The 27,476-nt window shown below is 36.7% G+C and overlaps 1 protein-coding gene across 9 annotated transcripts in view; it reads right to left on the bottom strand.

Moving 5' to 3' along the window:
- The window catches only part of APAF1 (apoptotic peptidase activating factor 1), an 88,468-nt gene that overhangs the window by 43,485 nt on the left and 17,507 nt on the right, over positions 1–27,476 (bottom strand). For 5 of the 9 annotated variants that reach the window (XM_042992971.1, XM_042992975.1, XM_042992976.1 and 2 more), the window contains exons 5-15: positions 27,184–27,367; positions 24,423–24,535; positions 24,193–24,324; positions 21,494–21,732; positions 20,919–21,086; positions 20,082–20,213; positions 16,595–16,708; positions 15,567–15,751; positions 10,768–10,894; positions 9,764–9,889; positions 1,760–1,891 (exon numbers count right to left, since the gene is read on the bottom strand). In XM_042992971.1, the coding sequence (XP_042848905.1) occupies positions 1,760–1,891; positions 9,764–9,889; positions 10,768–10,894; positions 15,567–15,751; positions 16,595–16,708; positions 20,082–20,213; positions 20,919–21,086; positions 21,494–21,732; positions 24,193–24,324; positions 24,423–24,535; positions 27,184–27,367 (1,652 nt within the window). Of the gene's footprint in view, positions 1–1,759; positions 1,892–9,763; positions 9,890–10,767; positions 10,895–15,566; positions 15,752–16,594; positions 16,709–20,081; positions 20,214–20,918; positions 21,087–21,493; positions 21,733–24,192; positions 24,325–24,422; positions 24,536–27,183; positions 27,368–27,476 lie in introns of those variants that run through there. The other 4 variants (XM_042992974.1, XM_042992977.1, XM_042992978.1 and 1 more) reach the window with 4 other exon arrangements.

Raw genomic sequence — 27,476 nt, 5'->3', positions numbered from 1 at the left:
CTCTAAAATATTAAAAAGAAACATCAAAAATTAGTCATAACAAAAGGTCTTAGGTTTTTAGAGCTGGGATTGTTCAAATAGAGCAAAGCTTTTCTTAAATAGTACAATAGTCTTATTTTTTAGAGGTGGGTTTATTCAGTAGGGTAAAGCATATCTGAGTAAAAATGAGCTAAGACTGTAAGACTATGTTAGTTTGTTATTTTAACCCAATCCAGTGTTTCAAACTGAGCTGTGCAGGGCCCTGGGGATTCCAGAAACGTGTCTGAAAGGAACTACTGGGGGAAATAACCTGTGGGTATAGGGGGGACAACTTTCAATATTTTCTAAAGTTGTTCAAATACCTTAAACGTCAAACAGAATGTATGAGGTTTTCCAAACTGAAATGTTTTGCTGAACCTTCCCAAAAATATAATGTCCCATTACAAAGATAGTGTGACATTAAAAAAGAAAGGGCACAGGGCACCTAGGAGGTTCAGTCAGTTAAGCGTCCAACACTTGGTTTCGGCCCAAGTCATGATCTCATGGTTCATGAGCTCAAGCCCCATGTCAAGCTCTGTGCTGACAACATGGAGTCTGCTTAGGATTCTCTCTCCCTGTCTTGCTGCCCTCTCCCCGCTCTCCCAAGCTTGTGTACTTGCTCTTTCTCACTCTCTCAAAAATAAACATCAAAAAAAAAAAAAAAAAAAAAAAAAAAAAAAAGGAGGAGGAGGATGAAGGGCAGAAATCAATCCAAAAAAGACTCTAAAAGAAGTTAGTGAATCTTTCTGGGACCCCAGAAAATTCAATCTAGCTATCTTTAGTATGGCACTTAACAGGGGAAAAAAGAGCCTGCCTGGAATTCGCTCTCTCTCCTTTTTCTGCCCCTCCCCTGCTTGCTCGTGCATACATGCTCTCTCTCTCTCAAAATAAACTCCAAAAAAAAGATAAAATCTTTTATAATTTATAATTATAAAGCATTACCAAACATACATGAAATGAATATGTTTTTGGTTTTAGCTTTTTTTTCCTGTCAGCATCTCTTTTTCTTCCTCCTAATAACAGAACCTCTCTTTTGAATCAAGCCCCTCTTATATAATTCAGTGGAGCTGACCTCACCTCACTTGTCCCATTTCTACATGGCTACACTTGTGATCCTTGGCCAATCCACGGATTCCATCCTACAGGCCACTAGGATTATTTAACAATGAGCATATAAGCCAAACAAAGTCAAATAGTCTTCTTTAAAATGAAATCTATGGGATCTGGGAAACAGTAGATCCTATATGTATGTATGTATGTATGTGTGTTGTATATATATAATACGTATATGTGTATTACATATATCATGTATATAATATATATGTATATACACACACACACACACATATATATATATATACACACACATATATAACATGACTTCCTCTGTGACTATAAACTATAAGACCCATGTAAGCCTGGAGGTGAGAACAGCCATATTTCCTGCCACACTGAAAGAACAACGCCTAAACCAAACAAAGAGGGAAACAAAGTCTAGAGATAAGAGGTAGAGTCTAAGAACATAATTTAAACATCTGGAATCAGCTATGCTTGAAGCCATGCTCCCTCTATACTCTTCACTTACATAAACCAATAATATCTTTTTTTTTTTGCTTAATCTAATATGGAAGTTTCTATCACTGCAACCAGAAGAACCCTGATTAATACATGAGAAAATCAAAAGAAATGTTCTAATGCATCTATCAAATTTGTCTATGTAATTCTCATTATCCACACTTACTTTGAGGAAACAGTCACTTGACGCAGTGGCTAAGAGAAGGTGATGACTGTTGTTGGTAAAGTGGCAGCAATTGACTTGCTCTGAGTGCTCATCATAGATATGTACTAGTTCCCCAGTCATAGAATTCCAAATCTAAAAAGAATAGAGAAAATAAAACTTACAACTACCCCTTATTTTCAAAGGGAGAACAGAGGAGCAAACAAGCATCACCTGTTTTGTGGCAGATTTTCCCAGACATGAGGCTAATGAACACCTCTGCCTTCTCTAAAATATGTATTTTTCCAGGTTTAAAAAAAAAGTTACTTGCAAGTGTATACATGTGACCTTTCTATAGCATAATTAGAATCTCATGAAAACATTACATTCTTCAAGGGCAAGATTGCACATGTTCATATGAATGACAGCAGGCAGAGATGTAACTGCTATAAAAACTATGGAAGGCGCACGTGGGTAGCTCAGTCATTTGAGAGTCCTACACTTGATTTCAGCTCAGATCATGATCTGATAGGTTCAGAAGATCAAGACCCAAGTTGGGCTCTGCGCTGACAGCAAAGAGCCTGCTTGGGATTCCCTCCCTCCCTCCCTCTCTCTCTCTCAAAATAAACAAACTTTAAATAAATAAGAAGTATAGAATAATGGACTTTAGATCAGAAGGATTAAGTCCAAGACCTGGCTCTACCATTTATTATTTGTGTGTCCTTAAGTCCTTAATTTATCTGCATCACAGTTCAATCTTCTATAAAATGAGGATACTTATACCTGTCCTACACAATTCAAGGTATCAAATGAGATAAAGGATGGGGAAAACTGAGAGCTTTCCCCTTAAGGTCAGGAACAAGACGAGGATGTCCACTCTCTCCATTGTTATTCAACATCGTTTTGGAAGTCTTAGCCTCAGCAATCAGACAACACAAAGAAACAAAAGGCATCCAAACAGGCCAGGAGGAGGTCAAACTTCCACTCTTTGGGGATCACATGATACTTTATATGAAAAACCCAAAAGATTCCACCAAAAGACTGCTAGAACTGATCCGTAAATTCATCAAAGTTGCAGGATATAAAATCAATGCACAGAAATCGGTTGCATTCCTATACACCAACAATGAAGCAAAAGAAGGAGAATTCAAGGAATTGATCCCATTTACAACTGCACCAAAAACCATAAAATACCTAGGAATAAATCTAACCAAAGAGGTGAAAAATCTATACACTGAAAACTATAGAAAGTTTATGAAAGAAATTGAAGAAGACACAAAGAAATAGAAAAAGATTCCATGCTCCTGGATAGGAAGAACAAATAGTGTTAAAATGTCAACACTACCCAAAGCTATCTACATATTCAATGCAATACCTATCAAAATAACACCAGCATTCTTCACAGAGCTAGAACAAACAATCCTAAAATATGTATAGAACCGGAAAAGACCCTGGATAGCCAAAGCAATCTTGAAAAAGAAAACCAAAGCAGGAGGCATCACAATCCTGGACTTCAAGCTATACTACAAAGCTGTAATCAAGACAGTATGGTACTGGCACAGAAAGAGACACTCAGATCAATGGAACACAATAGAAAACCCAAAAATGGATCCACAAACGTATGGCCAACTAATCTTTGACAAAGCAGGGAAGAATATCCAATGGAATAAAAACAGTCTCTTCAGCAAATGGTGCTGGGAAAACTGGACAGCGACATGCAGAAAAATGAACCTGGACCACTTTCTTATACCATACACAAAAATAAACTCAAAATGGATGAAACACCTAAATGTAAGACAGGAAGCCATCAAAATCCTCAAGGAGAAAGCAGGCAAAAAACCTCTCTGACCTTGGCCACAGTAACTCCTTACTCAGCACGTCTCCAGTGGCAAGGGAAACAAAAGCAAAAATGAACTATTGGGACCTCATCAAAGGACCTCATCCTTTGCACAGCAAAGGAAACAATCAGCAAAACTAAAAGGCAACAGACGGAATGGGAGAAGATATTTGCAAATGACATATCAGATAAAGGGTTGGTATCCAAAATCTGTAAAGAACTTATCAAACTCAACACCCAAAAAACAAATAATCCAGTGAAGAAATGGGCAAAACACATGAATAGACACTTCTCCAAAGAAGACATCCAGATGGCCAACTGACACATGAAAAAAATGCTCAACATCACTCATCATCAGGGAAATTCAAATCAAAACCACAATGAGATACCACCTCACACCTGTCAGAATGGCTAACGTTAACAACACAGGCAACAACAGATGTTGGCGAGGATGTAGAAAAAGAGGATCTCTTTTGCATTGTTGGTGGGAACGCAAGCTGATGCAGCAACTCTAGAAAACAGTATGGAGGTTCCTCAAAAAATTAAAAATAGAACTAGCCTACAACCCAGCAATTGCATTACTAGGTATTTATCTAAGGGATACAGGTATGCTGTTTCAAATGGGTACATGCACCCTAATGGGTTTTTTTAATATGAAATTTATTGTGAAATTGGTTTCCAAACAACACCCAATGCTCATCCCAAAAGGTGCCCTCCTCAATGCCCATCACCCACTTCCCCCTCCCTCCCACCCCCCATCAACCCTCAGTTTATTCTCCGTTTTTAAGAGTCTCTTATGGTTTGGCTCTCTCCCTCTCTAACCTTTTTTTTTTTTTTCTTCCCCTCCCCCATGGACTTCTGTTAAGTTTCTCAGGATCCACATGAGAGTGAAAACATATGGTTATCTGTCTTTCTCTGTATGGCTTATTTCACTTAGCATAACACTCTCCAGTTCCATCCACGTTGTTACAAAAGGCCTTATTTCATTCTTTCTCATTGCCACATAGTATTCCACTGTGTATATAAACCACAATTTCTTTATCCATTTGTCAGTTGATGGACATTTAGGCTCTTTCCATATTTGGCTATTGTTGAAAGCACTGCTATAAACATTGGGGTACAAGTACCCCTATACATCAGCACTCCTGTATCCCTTGGGTAAATTCCTAGCAGTGCTATTGCTGGGTCATAGGGTAGATCTATTTTTAATTTTTTTAGGAACCTCCACTCTTTTCCAGAGCAGCTGTACCAGTTTGCATTCCCAACAGTGCAAGAGGGTTCCCATTTCTCCACATCCTCTCCAGCATCTATAGTCTCCTGATTTGTTCATTTTAGCCACTCTGACTGGCATGAGGTGATATCTCAGTGTGGTTTTGATTTGTATTTCCCTGATGAGGAGTGACGTTGAGCATCTTTTCATGTGCCTCTTGGCCATCTGGACGTCTTCTTTAGAGAAGTGTCTATTCATGTTTTCTGCCCATTTCTTCACTGGGTTATTTGTTTTTCGGGTGTGGAGTTTGATGAGCTCTTTATAGATTTTGGATATTAGCTCTTTGTCCAATATGTCATTTGCAAATATCTTTTCCCATTCCGTTGGTTGCCTTTTAGTTTTGTTGATTGTTTCCTTTGCTATGCAGAAGCTTTTTATCTTCACAAGGTCCCAATAGTTCATTTTTGCTTTTAATTCCCTTGCCTTTGGGGATGTGTCAAGTAAGAAATTGCTACGGCTGAGGTCAGAGAGGTTTTTTCCTGCTTTCTCCTCTAGGGTTTTGATGGTTTCCTGTCTCACATTCAGGTCCTTATTCCATTTTATTTTTGTGAATGGTGTAAGAAACTGGTCTAGTTTTATCCTTCTGCATGTTGCTGTCCAGTTCTCCCAGCACCATTTGTTAAAGGGACTGTCTTTTTTCCATTGGATATTCTTTCCCACTTTGTCAAAGATTAGTTGGCCATACTTTTGTGGGTCTAGTTCTGGGGTTTCTATTCTATTCCGTTGGTCTATGTGTCTGTTTTTGTGACAATACCATGCTGTCTTGATGATTACAGCTTTGTAGTAGAGGCTAAAGTCTGGGATTGTGATGCCTCCTGCTTTGGTCTTCTGCTTCAAAATTACTTTGGCTATTCGGGGCCTTTTGTGGTTCCATACAAATTTTAGGATTGCTTGTTCTAGCTTCGAGAAGAATGCTGGTGCAATTTTGATTGGGATTGCATTGAATGTGTAGATAGCTTTGGGTAGTATTGACATTTTAATAATATTTATTCTTCCAATCCATGAGCACGGAATATTTTTCCATTTCTTTATATTTCTTCAGTTTCCTTCATAAACTTTCTATAGTTTTCACCATACAGATCTTTCACATCTTTGGTTAGGTTTATTCCTAGGTATTTTATGGTTCTTGGTGCAATTGCGAATGGGATCAGTTTATTTGTCTTTCTGTTGCTTCATTATCAGTGTATAAGAATGCAACTGATTTCTGTACTTTGATTTTGTAGCCTGCGACTTTGCTGAATTCATGTATCAGTTCTAGCAGACTTTTGGTGTAGTCTGTCGGGTTTTCCATGTATAATATGTCATCTGCAAAAAGTGAAAGCTTAACTTCATCTTTGCCAATTTTCATGCCTTTGATTTCCTTTTGTTGTCTGATTGCTGATGCTAGAACTCCCAACACTATGTTAAACAACCCACACGCTTCTAAAACTCAAACGGGAAGAAATAGAAAGCTTGAACACACCCATAACCAGCGCAGAAATTGAATCAGTTGTCAAAAATCTCCCAACAAATAAGAGTCCAGGACCAGATGGCTTCCCAGGGGAATTCTACCAGACATTTAAAGCAGAGATAATACCTACCCTTCTCAAGCTATTCCAAAAAATAGAAAGGGAAGGAAAACTTCCAGACTCATTCTATGAAGTCAGCATTACTTTAATTCCTAAACCAGACCTAGTAAAAAAAGAGAACTACAGGCCAATATCCCTGATGAATATGGATGCAAAAATTCTCAATAAGATACTAACAAATCGAATTCAACAGCATATAAAAAGAATTATTCCCCATGATCAAGTGGGATTCATTCCTGGGCTGCAGGGCTGGTTCAACATTCGCAAATCAATCAATGTGATACATCACATTAATAAAAAAGATAAGAACCATATAATCCTGTCAATCGATGCAGAAAAAGCATTTGACAAAATTCAGCATCCTTTCTTAATAAAAACCCTAGAAAAAGTCGGGATAGAAGGAACATACTTAAACATTATAAAAGCCATTTATGAAAAGCCCACAGCTAATATCATCCTCAATAGGGAAAAACTGACAGCTTTCTCCCTGAGATCAGGAACACAACAGGGATGTCCACTCACCGCTGTTGTTTAACATGCACCCTAATGTTTATAGCAGCACTATCAACAACAGCCAAAGTATGGAAAGAGCCCAAATGCCCATCGATGGATGAATGGATAAAGAATATGTGGTATATACATACAACAGAGAATTACTCAGCAATCAAAAAGAATGAAATCTTGCTATTTGCAACTATGTGGATGGAACTAGAGGGTATTATGCTAAGTGAAATTCGAGAAAGACAAATCTCATATGACTTCACTCATATGAGGACTTTAAGACACAGAACAGATGAACACAAGGGAAGGGAAGCAAAAATAATATAAAAACAGGGAGGGAGACAAAACATAAGAAACTCTTAAATATGGAGAACAAGCAGAGGGTTGGTTACTGGAGGGGTTATGGGAGAGGGGATGGGCTAAATGGGTAAGGGGCATTAAGGAATCTACTCCTGAAATCATTGTTGCACTATATGCTAACTAACTTGGATGTAAATTTAAAAAAATAAAAAGTTTTTTTTTAATGAGATAAAGGACATGCTAAGATTTCTGACTTCAACTTATAAATAAATAAGTAAAGACAAATAGCTCAGTGAAAAAAATAAAGGCTTCTGATTCTGAGGGAAACCTAAGCTTTCAACCCTGGCTCCATTACTTATCAGTTGATGTGAGCCTGGACAAATGACTTCATCTCTGAACTTGTTGCCTCATCTGTTAAATACTTACTTTACAAGTTGTAGTGAGAAACTGATAATGTAATACAACAAAGTGTTCAGTATAAAGCTTCACAAGGTGTTAAATTCCCAAGTAAAAGAATAATCATTTTAGTTACTATGTAAGACAACTAAGCAGTGTGTTCTATCTAACAACAAATGAAAGAAATAAATTATCTAATCTCACTGGGCTCTGGACTTTTCAGAGGTACTAATTTGCCTCTTATAGCATTTTGTTTTTAATTTTTAAGTAAGCTCCATACCCAAATAGGGCTCAAACTTACAACCCCGAGATGAAGAATCATGTGCTCTACTGATTGAGTCAGCCAGTCACCCCACATTTTATCTTGTCAAAGCACTCCCCAGAGGCCCAAAAAGTTTATTTTTATTTAATACACATTTCTGCCTCTTGTTTTGTTTTTGAGTACTTAGAAAGTAGAAACACAGTGTTATTTCCTTTTACTCCATTTGGCTCTGACTGTGGAACTACAGGAATGGCCAACTCCAAGTCTGACTCAGAGTAGAAGCTATGGAGTAAATTAACAAGTTGGTTGTAAAGCCACTTGGAGTCCATTCTATCAAGAAGTAGATTTTTCCAAGGCCTGAATTTAGTCTGAAAACTCCAAAGTCTTCTTCAAGTGGATCCAGACCCTAGGAAAACTTCCAAGCCAATTTTCTTGCTCCCAGGTCCACTAAGACCCAGTTACACACCTAACCAGTTACGACATTCTTTAAAAAAAAAAAAAAAGAAAAAGAAAAGAGAAAAAGAAAAAAAGAAAAAGAAAAAGGCTGGGGCTTCTGGGTGGCTCAGTCAGTTAAATGTCCAACTTTGGCTCAGGTCATGACCTCACAGTTCGTGTGTTCTATGCAGACAGCTCAGAGCCTAGAGCCTGCTTCAGATTCTGTGTCTCCTTCTCTCTCTGCCCTACCTCACTCATGCTCTTTCTCTCTCTCTCAAAAATAAACATAAAAAAAATAAAATTTAATTAAAAAAAAAATTTTTTTAAAGCCTGAAGTGAGGATCCCCCTCCACTTATCAGAAAAAAACATTCCCCTGGACTTCGGTCTCTCCTAAATTCCACATAAATGCTCTGGCAGAAAGCCAAATTTAGGAACGAGACAAGAAAGAATTAAAAAAAAAAAAGAAAAAAAGAAAAAAAGGAAAAAAAAATAACAAAGATAAAAATTAACCTATGTTTACTTTTTTTTCTCTATTTACTTTGTAGACTAGTAACTGCATTGCTAGTTTGTTCATGCATCTAGATTTGCAGTGAATGTAGTTCATAAAGGTTAAAAAAAATTTTTTTTAAAAACCTGGGGGGCGCCTGGGGTGCTCAGTTGGTTAGGCAACTGACTTTGGCTCAGGTCATGATCTCACAGTTTGTGAGTTCGAGCCCCACATCGGGCTCTGTGCTGACAGCTCAGAGCCTGAAGCCTACTTCAGATTCTGTGTCTCCCCTCTTTCTATCCCTCCCCTGTTCATGCTCTGTGTCTGTCTCTCAATAATAAATAAACGTTAAAAAAAAATTTTTTTTTTAATTAAAAAAAAAAACCTGGGTTGCCCTTCACAGACTAAGCATTTTACAACAGGAATCCAATCTCAGACAATAATTTTGTGCAGCAATACTTCCAATCACAATACATTCAAAGATTCCAATTGGTATGTATCTCATAGACTGATCAATAAATGACAGACATATTCATTAATTTGTAATTGTTTCTCTTAGCTGCCTGGTAAATATCTCAGGCTGAGAAACCTAGGCATTTTGCTGGTGCTTAAAAATAAGGACTATTAGGGGCACCTGTTACGCATCTGACTTCGACTCAGTTCATGATCTCAAGATTCATGGGCTCAAGCCCCGCATCAGGCTCTGTGCCAACAGCTCAGAGCCTGCAGCCTGCTTTATATTCTGTGTCTCCTTCTCTCTGCCCCTCCCTTGCTCACGCTCTCTCAAAAATAAACAAACATTTAAAAAAAAAGATTTTTTAGACAGTGTTAATTTACAGTTGAAACTGGTTTGCCTCAAGTTAGTAATCAATAGGCAAGTCTTTTATCCCTACTTACCCTAGTCCCTCTAGTATGGAAAAAGAAAATGAATTCTGTGGTAATTACAACTCTAGAGAAAAATACTTCCCTACCTTCACTTTTTTATCCACTGAGCAGGTTGCTATGAATCTGTCATCTGCAGAGAATGCACAACAAAGCACTTCATCCTCATGAGCCTTGATTTCCAGAAGTTTCTCTCCTGTTTCAGCTTTGAACACCTGCACAAGCAAAAATAAAATCTTTTTACCATAAACCACTGGCTACCATTCAATAAAAATCTTTCTTTTAAAGATCTTATTCAGTATTATTTTGCAATAGGAATGAACGTTGGCAAAAACAGTCCAAACAGCAGAAATATCCGTCAGAATTTATATGCCTGAACATAGAGAACTATCCTTGTTAAATGTTTTTAATATCAATAAAAAGAGCTAGCAGAGTATAGCTTCAGTTCTTGAGATTAGTTTGGCAAATTCTTTTTTTTTTAAATAATGAAGTACACATATAAAAATAAGGTTTCCAGTCATAATCTTATAAAGACTAAACCTAGTCTGAAAATCAAAGTTTTAACTAATTTGATCCTGTTTCCTTCCAAACCAAAAGGTACAGTACAGATTTAAAGAAAAGCATTCATTCATGTATTCTGAAAAGAAATGAGAACTTAAGAAATTCCTTCAAGCACCTTAGAAATAATCTAGTCCAATTCCTATTTACAGTCAGAAATCTATGCCTGAGCCTGTACTAAAATAAGTATTTTATTAAATAACTTTTTAAATCAAAGCCCAGTTCACTATGCTAGGGAGTCCTTATGTCTTTTAACAATTTTCATTTCCTCATTACCCCTAGCTGGTACACAGATGACAGAAACTTATTGCTAGGGTAAAAGGTACTTTCATGCCACTTGGCAAATTTAAAATAATGAAAATGCACAACCCTATCTCTTAAATCTCCAGAGAAAGTTTTCATAAAATATTCCAGAGAGTTAGATTTCTCTATTTCTAATGTATAATTTTCTTCAATTTTAGTATTTAAATATATTCTAATATGCACAGTATCAGGTACATGCCTCTTCCAATTTTTCTCAAGAGATTTGTTTTACCTGTAAGGTTTTATCAACTCCACAAGAAGCTATTCTTTGACCATCCTCAGAAAAGCAAGCATGGTAAACAGCATCTGTATGGGGGCGGACAACTAAGCGGGAAAGATTCTTGTTGTTTTTTTTGTTTCTACATACAAGGAGAAAATGAACAGAAACCCAATAAGTAAAAGTAATTTCTTTCAATAATGAAGTAAACTGTCGTTTAACGTTGTATTGCCAAAAATACAAAATTCTTAAAATTAAGTTACCAACTTGTAAATGACAGCATAGATCTCCTGAAGGAAAAAAAAGCATAACAAAAGTGGCTTTTTAAGAGAAATTCTACCGTCTATCAAGCAACCTGTCATATGTTGCAAATGACAGAGTTGGGAGAAATCTAATCAAATACATGTTGCTTTCTATTTCCCTTGATACATGAATGATAACATGTGTAGAGAAAACATTATATAAGAATACTCTCAAAAAAATCTCCATTTTTAAAAGGAAAGAAGCCATACTAAAGTACGACACTACACCCACTGTTAGGATGATGTACTTTAAAACTGTTCTTCTCTAACCACAATTAGGTATAGAGAAAAAAAGATCAAGCAATGTCCTTTTATTTATATTTTAGTCTGCTGAATACTATTCCACTAGTACAGGTAATATGTTATTTCTCATGGGCTAAAGGGGTAAAAGAACAGTGCCAGAATTTCATATACATATGCCCCAGTCACCTTGAATACAATTAAATATGTTAAATGGCATCACGCTTATTTTAATAGTCAGATAAACCTAATGAATAACCCTACTTCTACTACTTATTAAGTGTGTAAACTTAAGCAAATGACCTAATACATTTCCATTTTCTCATATGTACAATGGGAGTAAGGGTACCTGCTCTAAACAGTTTCTGACACATAAGGATGCCATTGTTATTATTCTTTAAAAAAAATTAATCACACACAAGTTAGGCCAAATGAAATAAGGGAACACAAAAGGTAAATCAGATTTAGACCTTACTTAGAAAGTATTATAATTCAGGAGGTGCCTGGGTGGCTCAGTTGATTGAGCGTCTGACTACTGCTCAGGTCATGATCTCATGGTTCGTGGGTTCAAGCCCCACATTGGGCTCGCTGCAGTCAGCGCCCAGCCCATTTCGGATCCTCTGTCCTTCCCTCTTTCTACCCCCTTCTACTCACACTCCCTCTATCAAAAATAAACATTTGAAAAAAAAGTATTATAATTTACTAGAAACAACAAAACAAGTAACTGTAATATAATAAGAAGAACTAGAGTAATGAGAACCTGGAAGAAAACCAGGTAAGTTACTATCAAAGTTTATAGGATTAGATTAAAAATACTCTTCTCTCTCCCCTTGATCTAACTACTCAATTCCCCAAAAAAGGGTCAGAAAGTGACCTGTCCCAGTGATGGGCATACAGTGGATGGCCAAAAAAGTATTAAAGAAATAACAAATGAATGCATGAACAAATGATTTCTCTGAAAGCTAAAATTAAGTTAAATTTAAGCTGCTATCCACCTAAACCGTTCTATAGAAAAAGAAATTTTCTAGTACAGGAATAAGGCATTCTTTAACTATGATCTGGTCAAACCCACTTAAAAAATTTAGCTATGAATGACTAACGATTCTGTGAGAGAACACCATGGGTTGAAACACAGTTGACAGAATGGGGAAAAAACCAACAAAAATAAAACAGCAAGAAACATTAAAAAAAACAAACTCAACAACGCAAGAGAACAAGAACTAAACCTATGCCCATTTGACATCAGACCTTGTATTAAAATTCTATTTCAACCACTCACCAAAACACCAATGCCATCAATCCTCCACAAATTTCGAGTGCGTACCAACTATATGGGCCAGGCAAAATGCTAAATGCTATTCTTAGTAATTAACTATTAGATATTAAACACTTTCTATGAATGAGGTACTGCTCTAAGCACTGTGTGTGTGTGTGTGTGTGTATGCACATAGTCATTTAATCTTCTCAATAACGCTATGAAATAGCAACATTAGGTGAGAGAAGTTGAATAAAATTCCCTGGTTATATACAACTAATAAAGCAGAGCTGCATTTCATGCCTAGGCAATCTAAAGCCAAAGTCTGTTATTTTAACCTCCAAACTATTCTAGAGTACAGAATGTATGGACTAGTAACAGAAAAGTAGGCAATCACCATAAAGTGAGATAAATGCTATGATAAAGTGTGCAAGTATTCTAGAATACAGACAGGTCTACCCTAGCCTCAATGAGTTAAGAGACTGCTTCAGAGAGAGAGTAAACTTCTTCCCAGGAAAGAATTAAAAGAGTAGTTAACTCCAGGAAATGAGAAGGTGAGAAAAGATGGGGAGTCTGTCTTCTTTTTTTTAAGTTTGTTTATTTTGAGAGAGAGCGAGCGAGCATGCGTGCAAGTGGGGGAGGGGCAGAGGGAGAGAGAAAGAATCCCAAGCAGACTCCACACTGCCAGCACAGAGCCAGATGCAGGGCTTACACTCATGAACCGTAAGATCATGACCTGAGTTGAAATCGGACGCTTCAACAACTGAGCCATCCAGGCATCCCTGACTTTTCATTTTATATCCCTCTAGTATTATTTGATTTTTAAAAAAAGCAGAAACACAGATTACTTTAAAATAAAAATAAAACAAAAAATTAATATTTAATTTTAAAAACACTTTTTAACGCTTTTGTGGAAACTTCCCAGAATTCCTCACCAATCCAAGTTAATAACCCACTTCTCAGTTCTATGTTATACACATTTCTGTTGTTGCACTCATCACATTATGTTTAATTATTTGCTTCAACTTTTTTCTTCATTAATAGATTATAAGTTCCTTCAAGAGAGCCTTAGCACCTAGTAACAGTGCTTAATATTAGCACATTAGACAAACTCAAATATTTGCTAAACTAAGCTGAATTAGGGCAATCACCCATGGCAATCTGACTTATTTGGAAAGAGGGCCCAGGACTAATAAATATTGCAGATCAACCTAGAGTTCTATTCAGATATAAATTATACATGTGAAAAGTCAACCATTCACATTCATTATCTCTAGCTATAAGAGAACCATGGCATATAGAAGGTGCATAGAAAATAAAATGAGACAGGGGCACCTGGGTGGCTCAGTCAGTTAAGTGTCTGACTCCTGATTTCATTTCAGGTCATGATCTCACCATCGTGAGATAGAGCCCCAAGTGAGTGTATAGCCTACTTGGGATTCTCTCTCTCCCTACCCCTCCTCCACTCATGCTCACACTCTCTCTTACTCTCTAAAATAAATAAATATTAAAAAAAGAAAGCTAAACAGATCCAGGTTTTTTTTTATTATTAAATTTTTTTAATGGTTATTTTTGAGAGACAGAGATAGTGTGACAAACTGCGAATGGGGGAGGGGCAGAGGGGGAGAGAGAGGGAGAGAGAGAGGGAGAGAGAGAGAGAGGGAGAGAGAGAGGGAGAGAGAGAGGGAGAGAGAGAGGGAGAGAGAGAGGGAGAGAGGGAGAGAGAGGGAGAGAGGGAGAGAGGGAGAGAGGGAGGGAGAGAGAGAGGGAGGGAGAGAGGGAGAGAGGGAGAGAGGGAGAGAGGGAGGGAGGAGGGAGAGGGAGAGGGAGAGGGAGAGGGAGAGGGGGAGGGGGAGAGAGAGAGAGAGAGAGAGAGAGAGAGAGAGAGAGAGAGAGAGAGAGAGAGAGAGAATCCGAAGGAGGCTCCAGGCTGTCAGCACAGAGCCCAACGTGGGGCTCAAATCCATGAACTGCGAGATCATGACCTGAGCCAAAGTCAGACACTTAACCAACTGAGCCATCCAGGCACCCCTAAACAGATCCAGGGTTTAAATCCCATTGAACTAACTACATGAGCTTAATCAAGTCTCAACATCTCTGCAATTTTCTCATTTGTAAAATAGAGAATATTTATCTTATAAGGTTTGAAGATAAGTAATGTGCACATATCGTGTGTAACAGGCATTAAATAGATGATAGTTTACCCTTTCATTTTTCTAATTGGTAAGATTAAGGCAAGAGTAAAACTGAACAGCCTCTTTTAGGAATAAGAATCAAAATTCAGTGGAAGTTTTATTAGTGCTATGTGAAAAGCAAGTGTTAATCACTATATATCCAAGATCTCATTTCAATCTTCACAAAAATAATACTTCAAAAAACTGTTATCTCTATTATATATGAAAAAGAAAAGCAACCTGTAACTTATTCAAAATCACAAAAACATATCAGGTTTTATTTTTATTTTTTTTAACGTTTATTCATTTTTGAGACAGAAAGAGACAGAGCATGAATGGGGGAAGGTCAGAGAGAGAGGGAGACACAGAATCTGAAACAGACTCCAGGCTCTGAGCTGTAAGCACAGAGCCCGACGCGGGGCTCGAACTCACGGACTGCGAGATCATGACCTGAGCCGAAGTCGGACACCCAACCGACTGAGCCACCCAGGCGCCCCAAACATATCAGGTTTTAGAACTGAGACTCAAACCAATGTCTGAGGTTTCAAAGCCCATATTTTTCACTAATATACTAGGTTATAGTAAGTAAACCATTTGATGTTAATATTTAGTATAACTGGTCAAAATGCCTATAGGCAAGCATCTATTTCTATGGACTCTGAAAATATGCATTTTTCCAATGCTTACTTCTCCAAAACTTTTCAGTAAGTAAGAATGCTTATTAAAAGTTCCAGCCTTTTCCAAAGTAGTTACATCTTCCTGGAGTGAACTTATTCACTACCTGAAAAATAATGACATAATTAGCACTCTGCTCCCCTTTGGTTTCTCTCCTAACCTACTTACATCCACTCCAGGTAAAGCATTCCATTATCGACCTCCTGCTTGGCCTGCAGCTTAGCTTGCTGATAAACTTCTGAAGTTTCTGGTTCACAGAGACCCAGTTGAACAATATTAGGAAATGGCTGTCGTCCAAGAAGGTGTCCATTTAATGATAAAAACTCTTGGAAATTTTCACAGACTGCACAATCCTACGAACAAACTGAAATCTCTTAGAAATATAACCAGAACCAAGATCTGACATTTTTCTGTTTCTGTGATCTTGTCAGTTTGAAAGCTTAAATGAAGATATTCTCTATATGAGCTAAAATTAAATAGCCAACCATTAAGTAATAAATACCTGGTGACCCTCTCTAAACTTTTAAACAAAGTGTAACAATGGAATACTATTTGGCAATGAGAAAGAACGAAATATGGCCTTCCGTAGCAACGTGGATGGAACTGGAGAGTGTCATGCTAAGTGAAATAAGTCATACAGAGAAAGACAGATACCATATGGTTTCACTCTTATGTGGATCCTGAGAAACTTAACAGAAACCCATGGGGGAGGGGAAGGAAAAAAAAAAGAGGTTAGAGAGGGAGAGAGCCAAACCATAAGAGACTCTTAAAAACTGAGAATAAACTGAGGGTTGATGGGGGGTGGGAGGGAGGGGGAAGTGGGTGATGGGCATTGAGGAGGGCACCTGTTGGGATGAGCATTGGGTGTTGTATGGAAACCAATTTGACAATAAATTTCATATTAAAAAAATAAAATAAAATAAAGTGTAAAAATCTCATTATCCAACTATTACTTTCTTAATACATTGTTTTGTAAAAAATACCACTGAACACTTCACTTCCCCAACTTTCAAACCTCAATCCCATCCACATTCCCAACAGGCTAGGAAGGAAGCAAAATAATTAGAGTAATCAAGGATCAAAAAAAGGAAATTATCTCTGTTTGCCCCTTCTGTGCTGCTCATCCCCACTATTAAAACTAGAATTAAATGACAAAATGAGATGCCCTTTAGGGACTTATTCATACTAATTTATACCTTTTCATCCAATATATGCCTATATTCCACAAACTCATGAATCAGATGGGCAGGGCCTACGAGTTCAGTTTTTGCTTTAATCCAATCCAGGGAAAACATTAAAGCACAAAGTTCCTTTAAAAAAGAAGTAAGAGAAGGACATTGTTAAAGACATCAAAGAATTTTAACTCTACCACTTTATAACTCTATCCTAACACTACTGAAAGAAATTTAGCAGATAACTAGAACTTAAGGACAAAAAAGGAAGTTTTTTAAAAAGAACCAAAGAAACATTAAAAACTTAAATATAAAATAGAAAGCCTCAAAAAATACTACAAGATACAGGCAAATATTTTTGTAACCCTAGAATGAAGGAAATGGTTGTAAGCATAACACCAAAGCAAAAATACAAAAAAAAAAAAAAAAGAGAGAGAGAAAGAAGTGCACTTAACTACCATAAAAATTCAAACCTTTAATATAGTTGCAAACAATATAAATAAAATTTGACAAAAAATAAAAATATTTATTTATAACACTTATGATGAGGGCTCAATATTATTATTTTATAGAAAATTCTAATAAAATAAGATAAACACCTCACCAGAAAAATCTGGTAAAGGCAATGCACAAAATAAAAGGTCAAATGGCCAAAAATCTCACCAATAATCTAAATGAAACAACAAAGATTCAGCATTTTTTTTTAAACATGTTCTTTTTTTTTTAATTTTTTTTTTTTTAATGTTTATTTATTTTTGACACAGAGACAGAGCATGAACGGGGAAGGGTCAGAGAGAGGGAGACACAGAATCTGAAGCAGGCTCCAGGCTCCGAGCTATCAGCACAGAGCCCGATGCGGGGCTCGAACCCACAGACTGTGCGATCATGACCTGAGCCTAAGTCGGACGCTCAACCGACTGAGCCACCCAGGCACCCCAATTCAGCATTTTTTTAGTATCAAATTTCTAAAGACTAAAAGCAGTAATAAGAGGATTAGCTGGAATCAGAGGAAATGAACATTCTCACATACTGTTGGCAGTGATGTAACTCAGAGCATCCTTCTGGGGGGCAGTTTGGTAATCTATATTAAAATTCAAATTGCAGGGGCATCTGAGTGGCTCAGTCAGTTAAATGTCCGACGTCAGCTCAGGTCATGATCTCATATACGGGTCTGAGCCCCAAACTGGGCTCTGTGCTGACAGTGCAGATACTGCTTGGGATTCTCTCTCTCTGTCTCTGTCCCTCCCCCACTTGTATTTTCTCTCTCAAAATAAATAAATAAACTTTAAAAAAAATACAAACTCTACATACCATTTGACCCAGAAACTATGCTTATAAAAATATGTCCTGGGTCACCTGGGTGGCTTAGTCAGTTAGGTATCCGTTCATGAGCTCACGGTTTGTGGGTTTGAGCCCTGAAAATCAGGCTCTGTGCTGACCGCTCACCTGGAGCCTGCTGCAGATTCTGCGTCTCCATCTCTCTCTGCCCCTCCCTCACTCTCACTCTCTCTCTCTCAAAAATAAACATTTAAAAAAATTTTTTTTTAAATATGTCCTAAGAAAATAATCAGACAAGTGTCCTTCGGCAATCTAATTATCTATAAGCCAACTGGTCACTATACAATGAAACAGTATGAAGCTTTAAAAATTTTGTCACTCTATGAGGCGCCTGGGTGGCTCAGTCAGTTGAGCATCTGACTTCAGCTCAGGTCATGAACTTGTGGTCCGTGGGTTCGGGCCCCGCGTCAGGCTCTGTGCTGACAGCTCAGAGCCTACAGCCTGCTTCAGATTCCGTGTCTCTCTCTCTCTCTCTGCTCCTGCCCCACTCATGCTCTGTCTCAAAAATGAATAAATGTTTAAAAAAAATTTTGTCACTTACATAAATTGACATAAAAAGATGACCATGAAATGTAGGTTAGTGGAAAAAAAAGATATGACTATTTCATTTTTTTTTAATGTATACTTATTTTGAGAGAGGGAGGGAGAGAGAGAATACCAAGCAAGCTCCACACTGTCAGAGCAGAGCCCAATGTGGGGCTTGATCCCACAAGCTAAAAAAGATCATGACCTGAGCCAAAATCAAGAGTCAGATGTTCAACTGACTAAGCCACTCAGGCTCCCCAAGACTATTTCTATTATGATCCTATTTTCGTTTTAAAGAATAAGTATATGTATCTGGGCAGAACAACTTAGAAAATTATACAAAAAAGCATTAACAATTGCCATCTTCATTTTCTTTTTAGTTTTCCTAAAGTTTTCCAATGAAAAACATTAAATATTAGAAATTACCTTTAAAAATCAGGAAAAAAAGTCTAAAATGGTGAGAAAAAACTGAATCCTGTCACACTATCAGACATGCCAAATTTTAAAAAGATGCACTGACCCAATAATCCCACTTCAAAAAAATTTTTGAAGGAAATAATGTAGGTACAAAGACAAGCAAGATTGTTCATTAAAGCATCATAAAGGCAAAAATCTGAAAACCTAAATGTGCAACAATTAAAGCAAATTTGGCACAGATATTTATCAGAATATCTTCATTCCAATGCAGATTATTAAATGTAAACTGTATTTTGCTAGGTGAAAAAAAACAGGGTACAATACACCCTTTTTTTAACCAAGAGATAACATATCTAAGCATAGACAAATTACTCAAAGTACATACAGTTTTCCAAAATGTTAACATTTTGAATTAGTTGAAGTAATGACTTCAAATATCATCTATGTGGTGATGATACCCAAATGTTATCCATAATGTTATGGATACGTTAAATTAAGTTATATTAAAATTATGTTAATCTATAATTTTTCCCCAGAAATTCATATTCATATATCCAACTACATATTCATTATTTCCAGTCAGATGTCTTAAAAGTATAAGAAGCAGTATATTCAAAATGAGTTCCTAACACTCCCTTCACCCCCTGACAGACATCCGAATCTCAGTTCATATCAACTCCATTCTTTCTGTTGTACAAGTCTGGAGTAATCTTGTAATACACACCAATTCCATCAACAAATCATGATGATTCTGTACCATCACTTTCTCTTTCCATGCTTTTTTCTTTCTCTGAGCACTTACTACTCCCAAAATAGCATAAATTTATTTGTCCACTATTGGTCTCCCTAGAAAATGTAAACTCAACGAGAGCAGGGACTTTGTGCCTATGGTATATCCTCACAATGGAAAACAATACCAGTACCTAACAGGCACTCAATAAATATTTGCTGAATGAATGAATATACTTTCCCATTCTTCATTCCTCTCAAAGTTTAAAATCCATACTGCCCAAAAAAGAAAGCTACTGGTAAGAAAAGAGTGAATTTTTAGGTGGTTCATTTACTAGATTTACTAAGGTACCTTTTTAAATCACTGTAGGTAAAAAGAGTAACAAAAACAAAAATACTTACATAGACTTTAATCTTATTTTTACAGGTAAAAGAAAATTCTAAACATAGGATGAAATAAAAGTGAGATAAAAAATAGTAATTTTTAAATGGGTCATCTTACTTTGTGCATGTTAGCACTAGCCATGTGGTAAGCCAGAAAATTGTACCAATACATGCAGTCCTCCTGATCTGGTGAAAGAGTATGTGGCTGGTGATGTCTCTGGAACTGAGTGACTAACTTCTTATGTAGATCCTGAAACACAAATGAAACATTTTAGAGGACAGAAACAATTTCATAACCTAAACATCACTATAGCTTACAAAGCTATTTAAAAATGTGCAGAGAATCAACCCAGAAAATACTTAATTACAAAAGGAAAAGATAGTAGCTTTACACTGGAGAAACTAGCAGGTACCACTTTAACCAAGTGATCAACATTAACATCACTGACAATAAGAAATATCGACTTCCTAATATGATGCACTGAAGACACAACATAACTTTTGTGGTATTCTTGACAAAAAAATATAACCTTAATATAGCCAGGAGAAACAATCAGACAAGCGAAACTAAGAGACTCTATACAAAATAACTGAGTAGTACTCTTCAAAAGTGACCATGAAAGATAAAGAAAGCCAAGAAATTTTCATAGATTTGAGGAAACCAGGGAAACATGACAATTATTATGCAATATGGGGTCTTGATCTGAACCACAAGAAGGGCATTAGTGGGAAAGCTGGTGAAATCCAAATAAAATCTGTAGGTTAGCTAACAATATCCTGTGATTGTTAATTTTTTGGTTTTATTATAGTTACATAAGATGTTAACACTGGGGGAAGCTAGATGAAGGTACATGCATAAAACTCTCTTTAACCCTAAAGACAGTTTTGCAACTTCTATAACCCTAAAATTTCAAAGTTAAAAATTAAAAAAAAAAATGCACAGAGATGCAAGTACCTGAAGCTGGTTGCGATTCTTTTCTATAAGGAAATCTACTTGAAGATCATGTAAATAATAACAAAATGATTTTCCATTCCGATCACAGAATAAGAGAGACTTATTAACAAACTCCTGCAGTATGTCTTCAACTTCTTCAGTTTCCATGTCCCAGAGAATACATAACACCTGGGAATCATTTTAAGCATTTAATGTATCACAAAATTACAATTACCAGGATTGCAGATAAGATGTTAACACACATAAACATACACACAAATCATATCATAAAGCCCTGAATAACAGCATCTCAATTTCATATGAAGAAGCTCAACTATTTGTCAAGATAGAAAAGAGAGATAACAAAGTCAGATGCTTCTCCAGCTTCACTAGAACTGAGAAGTAGGAAACTAATCTGAGTTCAACACCAAGCTCTTGATGGAGACTAAGAGCAGTAGGATTTTTACATCCCCCACACCTCCTCAGTGACATGGGTCTTAACCTTCCAATATCCTCTATAACAACATCCTTGGTACTATATCAAAAGTTCCATGTCAAAAATACCCAATGATGAGGATTGCTGGTCCTTCTATTACCTTTGTAGGCACCTTAACATCCTTTTGAAGGATGGAAAGATCTGTATAATAATCTTTGATGTCCTCTCTGAGCATTTCAACACTTATAGACATGGCTTCATCCAGAGCCTCATAATCATAAAATGAAGATTTCCTTATTCTCTTAAATTGCTTATTCTGAAGTTGCCTAAGGTAGTAATCCCAACGGTTGGGAAAATCACGTAAAAGTGCACCAATTAAAGACACTACAAGAGGAGAACCTAAAAATAAAACAAAACAAAAAACAAAGTCACTGGGTTAATACTGTGTCATTTCAAAATTACCACTAAGAGTCACATTATTCTTAAAAAACAATTTCTGCTGCATGTTACCCAAAGCCTTAAAATATTTATAAAACTTGGATTCACTTTATGCATTTATTCTAAAGAAGGCATTAGAAATAAGAAATATTTCCTTTAAGGATATCCATCACAGCATTATTTATTTATTTTTTACTTTTCTAATGTTTATTTTTGAGAGAGAGACAGAGTGTGAGCAGGAAGGGGGGAGGGGGGGGGACGGCAGAGACAGAGGAAGACGCAGAACTCAAAGCAAGCTCCAGGCTCCTCGCTGTCAACACAGAGCCCGATGCAAAGGCTTTGAACTCACAAACTATGAGATCGTGACCTGAGCTGAAGTTGGACATTTAACCAACTGAGCCACCCAGGTGTCCCTCAACACAGCATTATATAAAATAGTGAAAAATCTGGGGCGCCTGGGTGGCTCAGTCGGTTAAACTCAAAGTTTGTGAGTTTGGGTCTCGCATCAGGCTCTGTGCTAACAGCTCAGGGCCTAGAGCCTGCTTTCGATTCTGTGTCTCCCTCCCCTCAGCTCCTCCCCTGCTCATACTCTATCTCTCTCTCAAAAATAAAGATTTAAAAAAAAAATTTTTAATACTAAAAAATCTTTTTTTTTAAATGTATTTATTTATTTGTGGGGGGCAAGGAGGAAGAGAATCCCAAGAAGGCTCCCTCTGCACTATCAGTGCATGGAGCAGATGTGGGACTTGAACTCACAAACCATGAGATAAAGACCTGAGCCGAAATCAAGAGTTGGTCACCTACCCAAATGAGCCACCCAGGTGCCCCTGAAATAGTGAAAAATCTTAAACAACAATAGAGAAATGACTGAATAAATTGAAGTTATCACAATACTATGCCACTAATAACTTTTTTCAAAACATAGTTAATGACATAATATTCAAGATTTGTTATATGAAAAAAGACAAGATTCAAATTATGCATACCATTGTAATCTGAATATTTTTTTCAAAGTTTTATATGTCCTAAAAGACTGAAATACTCTCGCGATGATAATAATTATCAGGTTTATGGATAATTTCTCTTTTTTCTTTATCATTTCACACATCTTTTAAATGTTTCAAAATAGGGGCATCTGGATGGCTCAGTTGGCTGAGCGTCAGACTTGGGCTCAGATCATGATCTCGCAGCTTGTGAGTTCAAGCCCCGCATCAGGCTCTGTGCTGACAGCTCAGAGCCTGGAGCCTGCTTCGGATTCTGTGTCTCCCTCTCTCTCTGCCCCTCCCCTGTTCATGCTCTGTCTCTCTCTGTCTCAAAAATAAATAAATGTTTAAAAAAAAAAAAAATTTTTTTTTTTAAATTTTTTTAAGTCTTGAAAAAAATTTAAAAAATAATAAATGTTTCAAAATGGACAAACATCACCTTCACAATTAGAATACAAATGAAGTATTCTTTTCTAAGATATTTTTTAAAAGTCAATTAGCTCAGGGGCACCTGGGTGACTCAGTCGGTTGAGCGCCCAACTTCGGCTCAGGTCATGATCTCACAGCTCGTGAGTTCAAGCCCCACGTCAGGCTCTGTGCTGACAGCTCGGAGCCTGCAGCCTGCTTAGGATTCTGTGTCTCCCTCTCTCTCTGCCTCTCCCCTGCTCATGCTCTGTCTCTCTCTCTCAAAAATAAATAAACATTCAAAAAAAAATTTTTTTAAGTCGATTAGCTCAAAACGAACTATCTGATAGCAGAATGAAAAAACAAGGTCTGTTGAAGCATTAACAACAGTGGAAGAAATAATCTTAAGAACTGATAGGACTATTTACAATTTTAAATTTCTGTATGTCAAATAAAATACTACAAATGAAATTAAAAAGCAGACAAAAAACTGGGGAAAGTATTTACAAAAAATGGCAAAGAGCTAATAGCTTCAATAGAGTGCCAAAAGTCAATTAAAAGTCTGCTATCACAAAGAAAAGTGAGTCAAGGATAATTTCTTAAAATGCAAATATTCAATAAACAAGTAAAAGGTTTAACTTCACTTAACTTCATAAAAAATGCAAATTAAGAGAACACCATGTTACATACAAAATTAGAATACTATTTTTATAAAATCAACCAAAAAAAATTAAAACTCTGATTCTCATATTTTTTTATTCTTTGACAAAGTCATGTCTTTATCTAATGTCTCCCACTAACATATCATGGGTGTTCATTAAATATTATTTTAATGAATAAATGAATACCAAAATATTATTATCTATTTAGGGTATCAAAGAAAAACCTAAAATACTCTAGGTTCTAGAATACAATATTCTAGTAAAGTTTCTGGATGTTCATGTGCTAAATTGTCATACTTATTAGCTTAATTTACAAAAGGATAAAATTAGTATCTCTATAACCCTCTCATACACAAAATAAATAACCATACCTTTACATTCTTTTATAATACTGTGAGCTTGTTCTGGCAAATCTGCTTTCTTCATATTAACAAAAAGGGATAAAATTTCAAGTCCTTTTTCTTTTCCTAAGCCACTCTCCACAGAGACTACATATTTAGGGCCTGTAACAAAATCACACGATATAAGTAATTTGGTTAAAATATATATAAATCTAATTGAATTAAAACATAAAGGTAGTAAAAAGCATATTAACCCTTACCCATTACTGAATCTGTAACACTCTTGTCTCTGGTTGTAATAAGAATCTGACACTGATTGTCAAAAGCTTTTAATACCCAAGGATCCCAAACATCATCCAAGATCAACAGAGACCTAATTTTAAAAAAACAAAAACTTGTATTAAGTCACTAATGACATTTATTTAAAGCTTCCTTCTAAGGTCTTTTAAAATTTACAAAATAAAAGATATGTATTTCATGGCTCCTCCCCTTTGCTATATTCGTTTCACAATATACTGATACAAATAAGGGAAAAAAAATTAGACTTTCCTCTCTTCCAACCCAAAACAATGAATGCATTTTATTATTTTCTTAAGTTTACTTATTTATTTTGAGAGAGAGAGAGAGAGTGTGTGTGCGCAGGGGAGAAGGAGAGGCAGAGAGAGGGAGAGAGAGAATCCCAAGCAGGCCCCACACTGGCAGGCTCAGTCTCATGAACTGTGAGATCATGACCTGAGCCAAAATCAAGAGTCGGAAACTTAACTGAGCCATGCAGGCACCCCAATGAATGCATATTAAAGTTAAGAAACCTATAAAAACAGAACCGTGTAGGTATTAAAAGTGGTTACCAAGTGCCTTAGAAGAAGTTTCCAAGTAATGAGGTTTTTCTAATTTAGTCTTTAAGTACCAAAACCAAATGAGAAATGAGCTCAAGGTTAGCATTAGAATCAATCATATAACAATGACCATTTTAGCCTTTTTTTTTTACCTACAAAACTAGCAATTTCATATGTTCTAACATAATGCACTAGCAAGAATATTACCTTTCATTTGGTACACTAGTGGGGGTTTTTTCCATCTATAAGTCAGTTTATTTATTCCTAATGAACCTCTGTGCCAATTCTTAATTGGTTTCTCCAAAAACTTTTTTGAACTCAGCAGAACATACAGAGAAAAAAATACAACTAAAAGCTGATAGGGTAATTATACACTAGCATTTTTATACTAATGGCACATCACTTCTGTGCATTACAAAAAAAGACTCTGGGTACACATACAGCCTGGCAAATTGCCAAAGCATAAACCACAATGATGTTGATAAACAAAACGAATGACAGGGTGCCTGGGTGTCTCAGTCAGTTAAGCATCCTACACTTGATTTCAGCTTAGACCATGATCTCTCAGTTGGTGAGACTGAGCCTCATGTCAGTCTCTGCACTCACAGCACAGATCCTGCTTGGGATTCTCTCTCTCTCTGCCCCTCCCCCACTCATACACATCCACACACACACTTTCTGAAAATTAAATTAAAAAATAAATTTTAAAACAATTTAAAAAATAAAACAAAATGAATGACTTTACAAGCCATGGCCTGATACATGTGTTAGCATTTACAGTATTTTCCTAAACAGAAATCACTTTTACTTTCATAGGGAAGGGAAGCAGAACTAGGGAGAAGTTACTACACAAGAAAAGAGTATTAGTTAGTGGTCTCAATCGCATTTCCTCCAGGAAAATAGATACCAGTGACTATCAAGGGAAGGGGGCAATAACAGAGGGATCTGGAAGAGAAAGAAGCCAGAGAGAAGGGAGCTTGTCCTCTGTATTATGCATCCATTAAGAATCAACTACGAGGCTTTTCCCAAATTACTACTCTCACTCAATATTCTGATATTAATCCCTTACCAATTTAAGAATCACTGCCATACTCACCACTGTTACATATGAAAGTGTACTGCATCATCAGCTACACTGCAGCATTAAAAAAAAGTCCAGAGCCATTACCTAATTCTCACCCAATTTACTGCTGAACTCCCAAGGAAGGCTTTATTCATCATTGTACTTGCAACACTTGACCCAGAACCTGGCAGAACACTCAATGTTGGTTAAATGAACCAATGAAAGAATGGTTGTTAGATCAGGGAAATCCAAGTGATGACTGAATCCCAGCTGGTTAACTATTGATGATTATATTGTTAACATAAGCAGCAACCACGCTATTGTCTCCCTTCTGGCTAATGAAAATTGCAAAACAGTTGATAACAGCGCCTGGCACATAATTATAATCTTATTTATTGAATGAATTATTTAAATAAACAAACAAAACACACTCTTGAAGTACATGGAAGTAGAAAAGTTAGATATACATATATCCAAAATTTAATACAACACAACAGAAGGGTCCCATTAAATAAATAACCCTTTTACCAGGTGCCTATATTTATTCGGTCTCTTGTTCAATGTTATCCGTCAGAAACAACAGATTCAGGAGCACCTGGGTAGCTCAGCTGGTTAAGCTTCTGACTCTTGATTTCAGCTCAGGTCATGATGTCATAGTCATGAGATCAAGCCCTGCATCTGGCTCTGTGCTGGGTGTGGAGCCTGCTTGGGATTCTCTCTCTCTTTCTCTCCCTCCCCCTCTCATTGCCCCTCCCCTGCTGGCACACACACTGGTGCACACATATGCTCGCTCTCTAAAAATAAACATAAAAAAATAAAAAAAAATGGATTCAAGGTAAGAAGCTTGCATTTTCTAGCAAAGATCGCTAACCAACTCACCTTCTTAAATACTTCTTGAGCACCCCAGTGGTAGATAAGAGACATAGTAGTAGAATGCAAAGAAAAGTAGCAATTTTTGCCCAGTGGCAGCCACTTTTGTTTTAATACAAGACAAAGAACAGCAGAAAAGCAACGGTTCATTCTTAGATCTCTACTGAGGAGCAAGAAAAGGGTATGATGTTCTCAAACTGTCAGCAGTTAAGTCTCATTGGGACTTCATACATTAAATTTTTCTATCTGTACCGTGGGTGTTTACGCAGCATCAGAATGCGAAGGCGGTCTTTAGCCTCTTCAATATTGAGTGGAAGCCTCTGGGAGAAACTCTCATCCTGATCCAACCGTGCGCAAAGATTCTGCAGTTTCATCAGAAGCCCAGACTTGTCTTGTTTCCCAACTGAAACCCAGTGCACACCCCCTGGGAAACAACCTAGGAAAATAAATAATAAACTTAAGGCCTTTGAACAGGTGTCCTCCTTTGAAAGATTTTGGTGATTAGATTTGCTCCAATTTCAACCTCATCCTATCTTTAATTTCTC

This window comes from Panthera tigris, chromosome B4 (assembly GCF_018350195.1).
Source record: "Panthera tigris isolate Pti1 chromosome B4, P.tigris_Pti1_mat1.1, whole genome shotgun sequence".
NCBI classification, from domain to species: Eukaryota; Metazoa; Chordata; class Mammalia; order Carnivora; family Felidae; genus Panthera; species Panthera tigris.
Note: the sequence above shows the minus strand (reverse complement) of the source record. Positions and strands in the feature narration are given on the sequence as shown.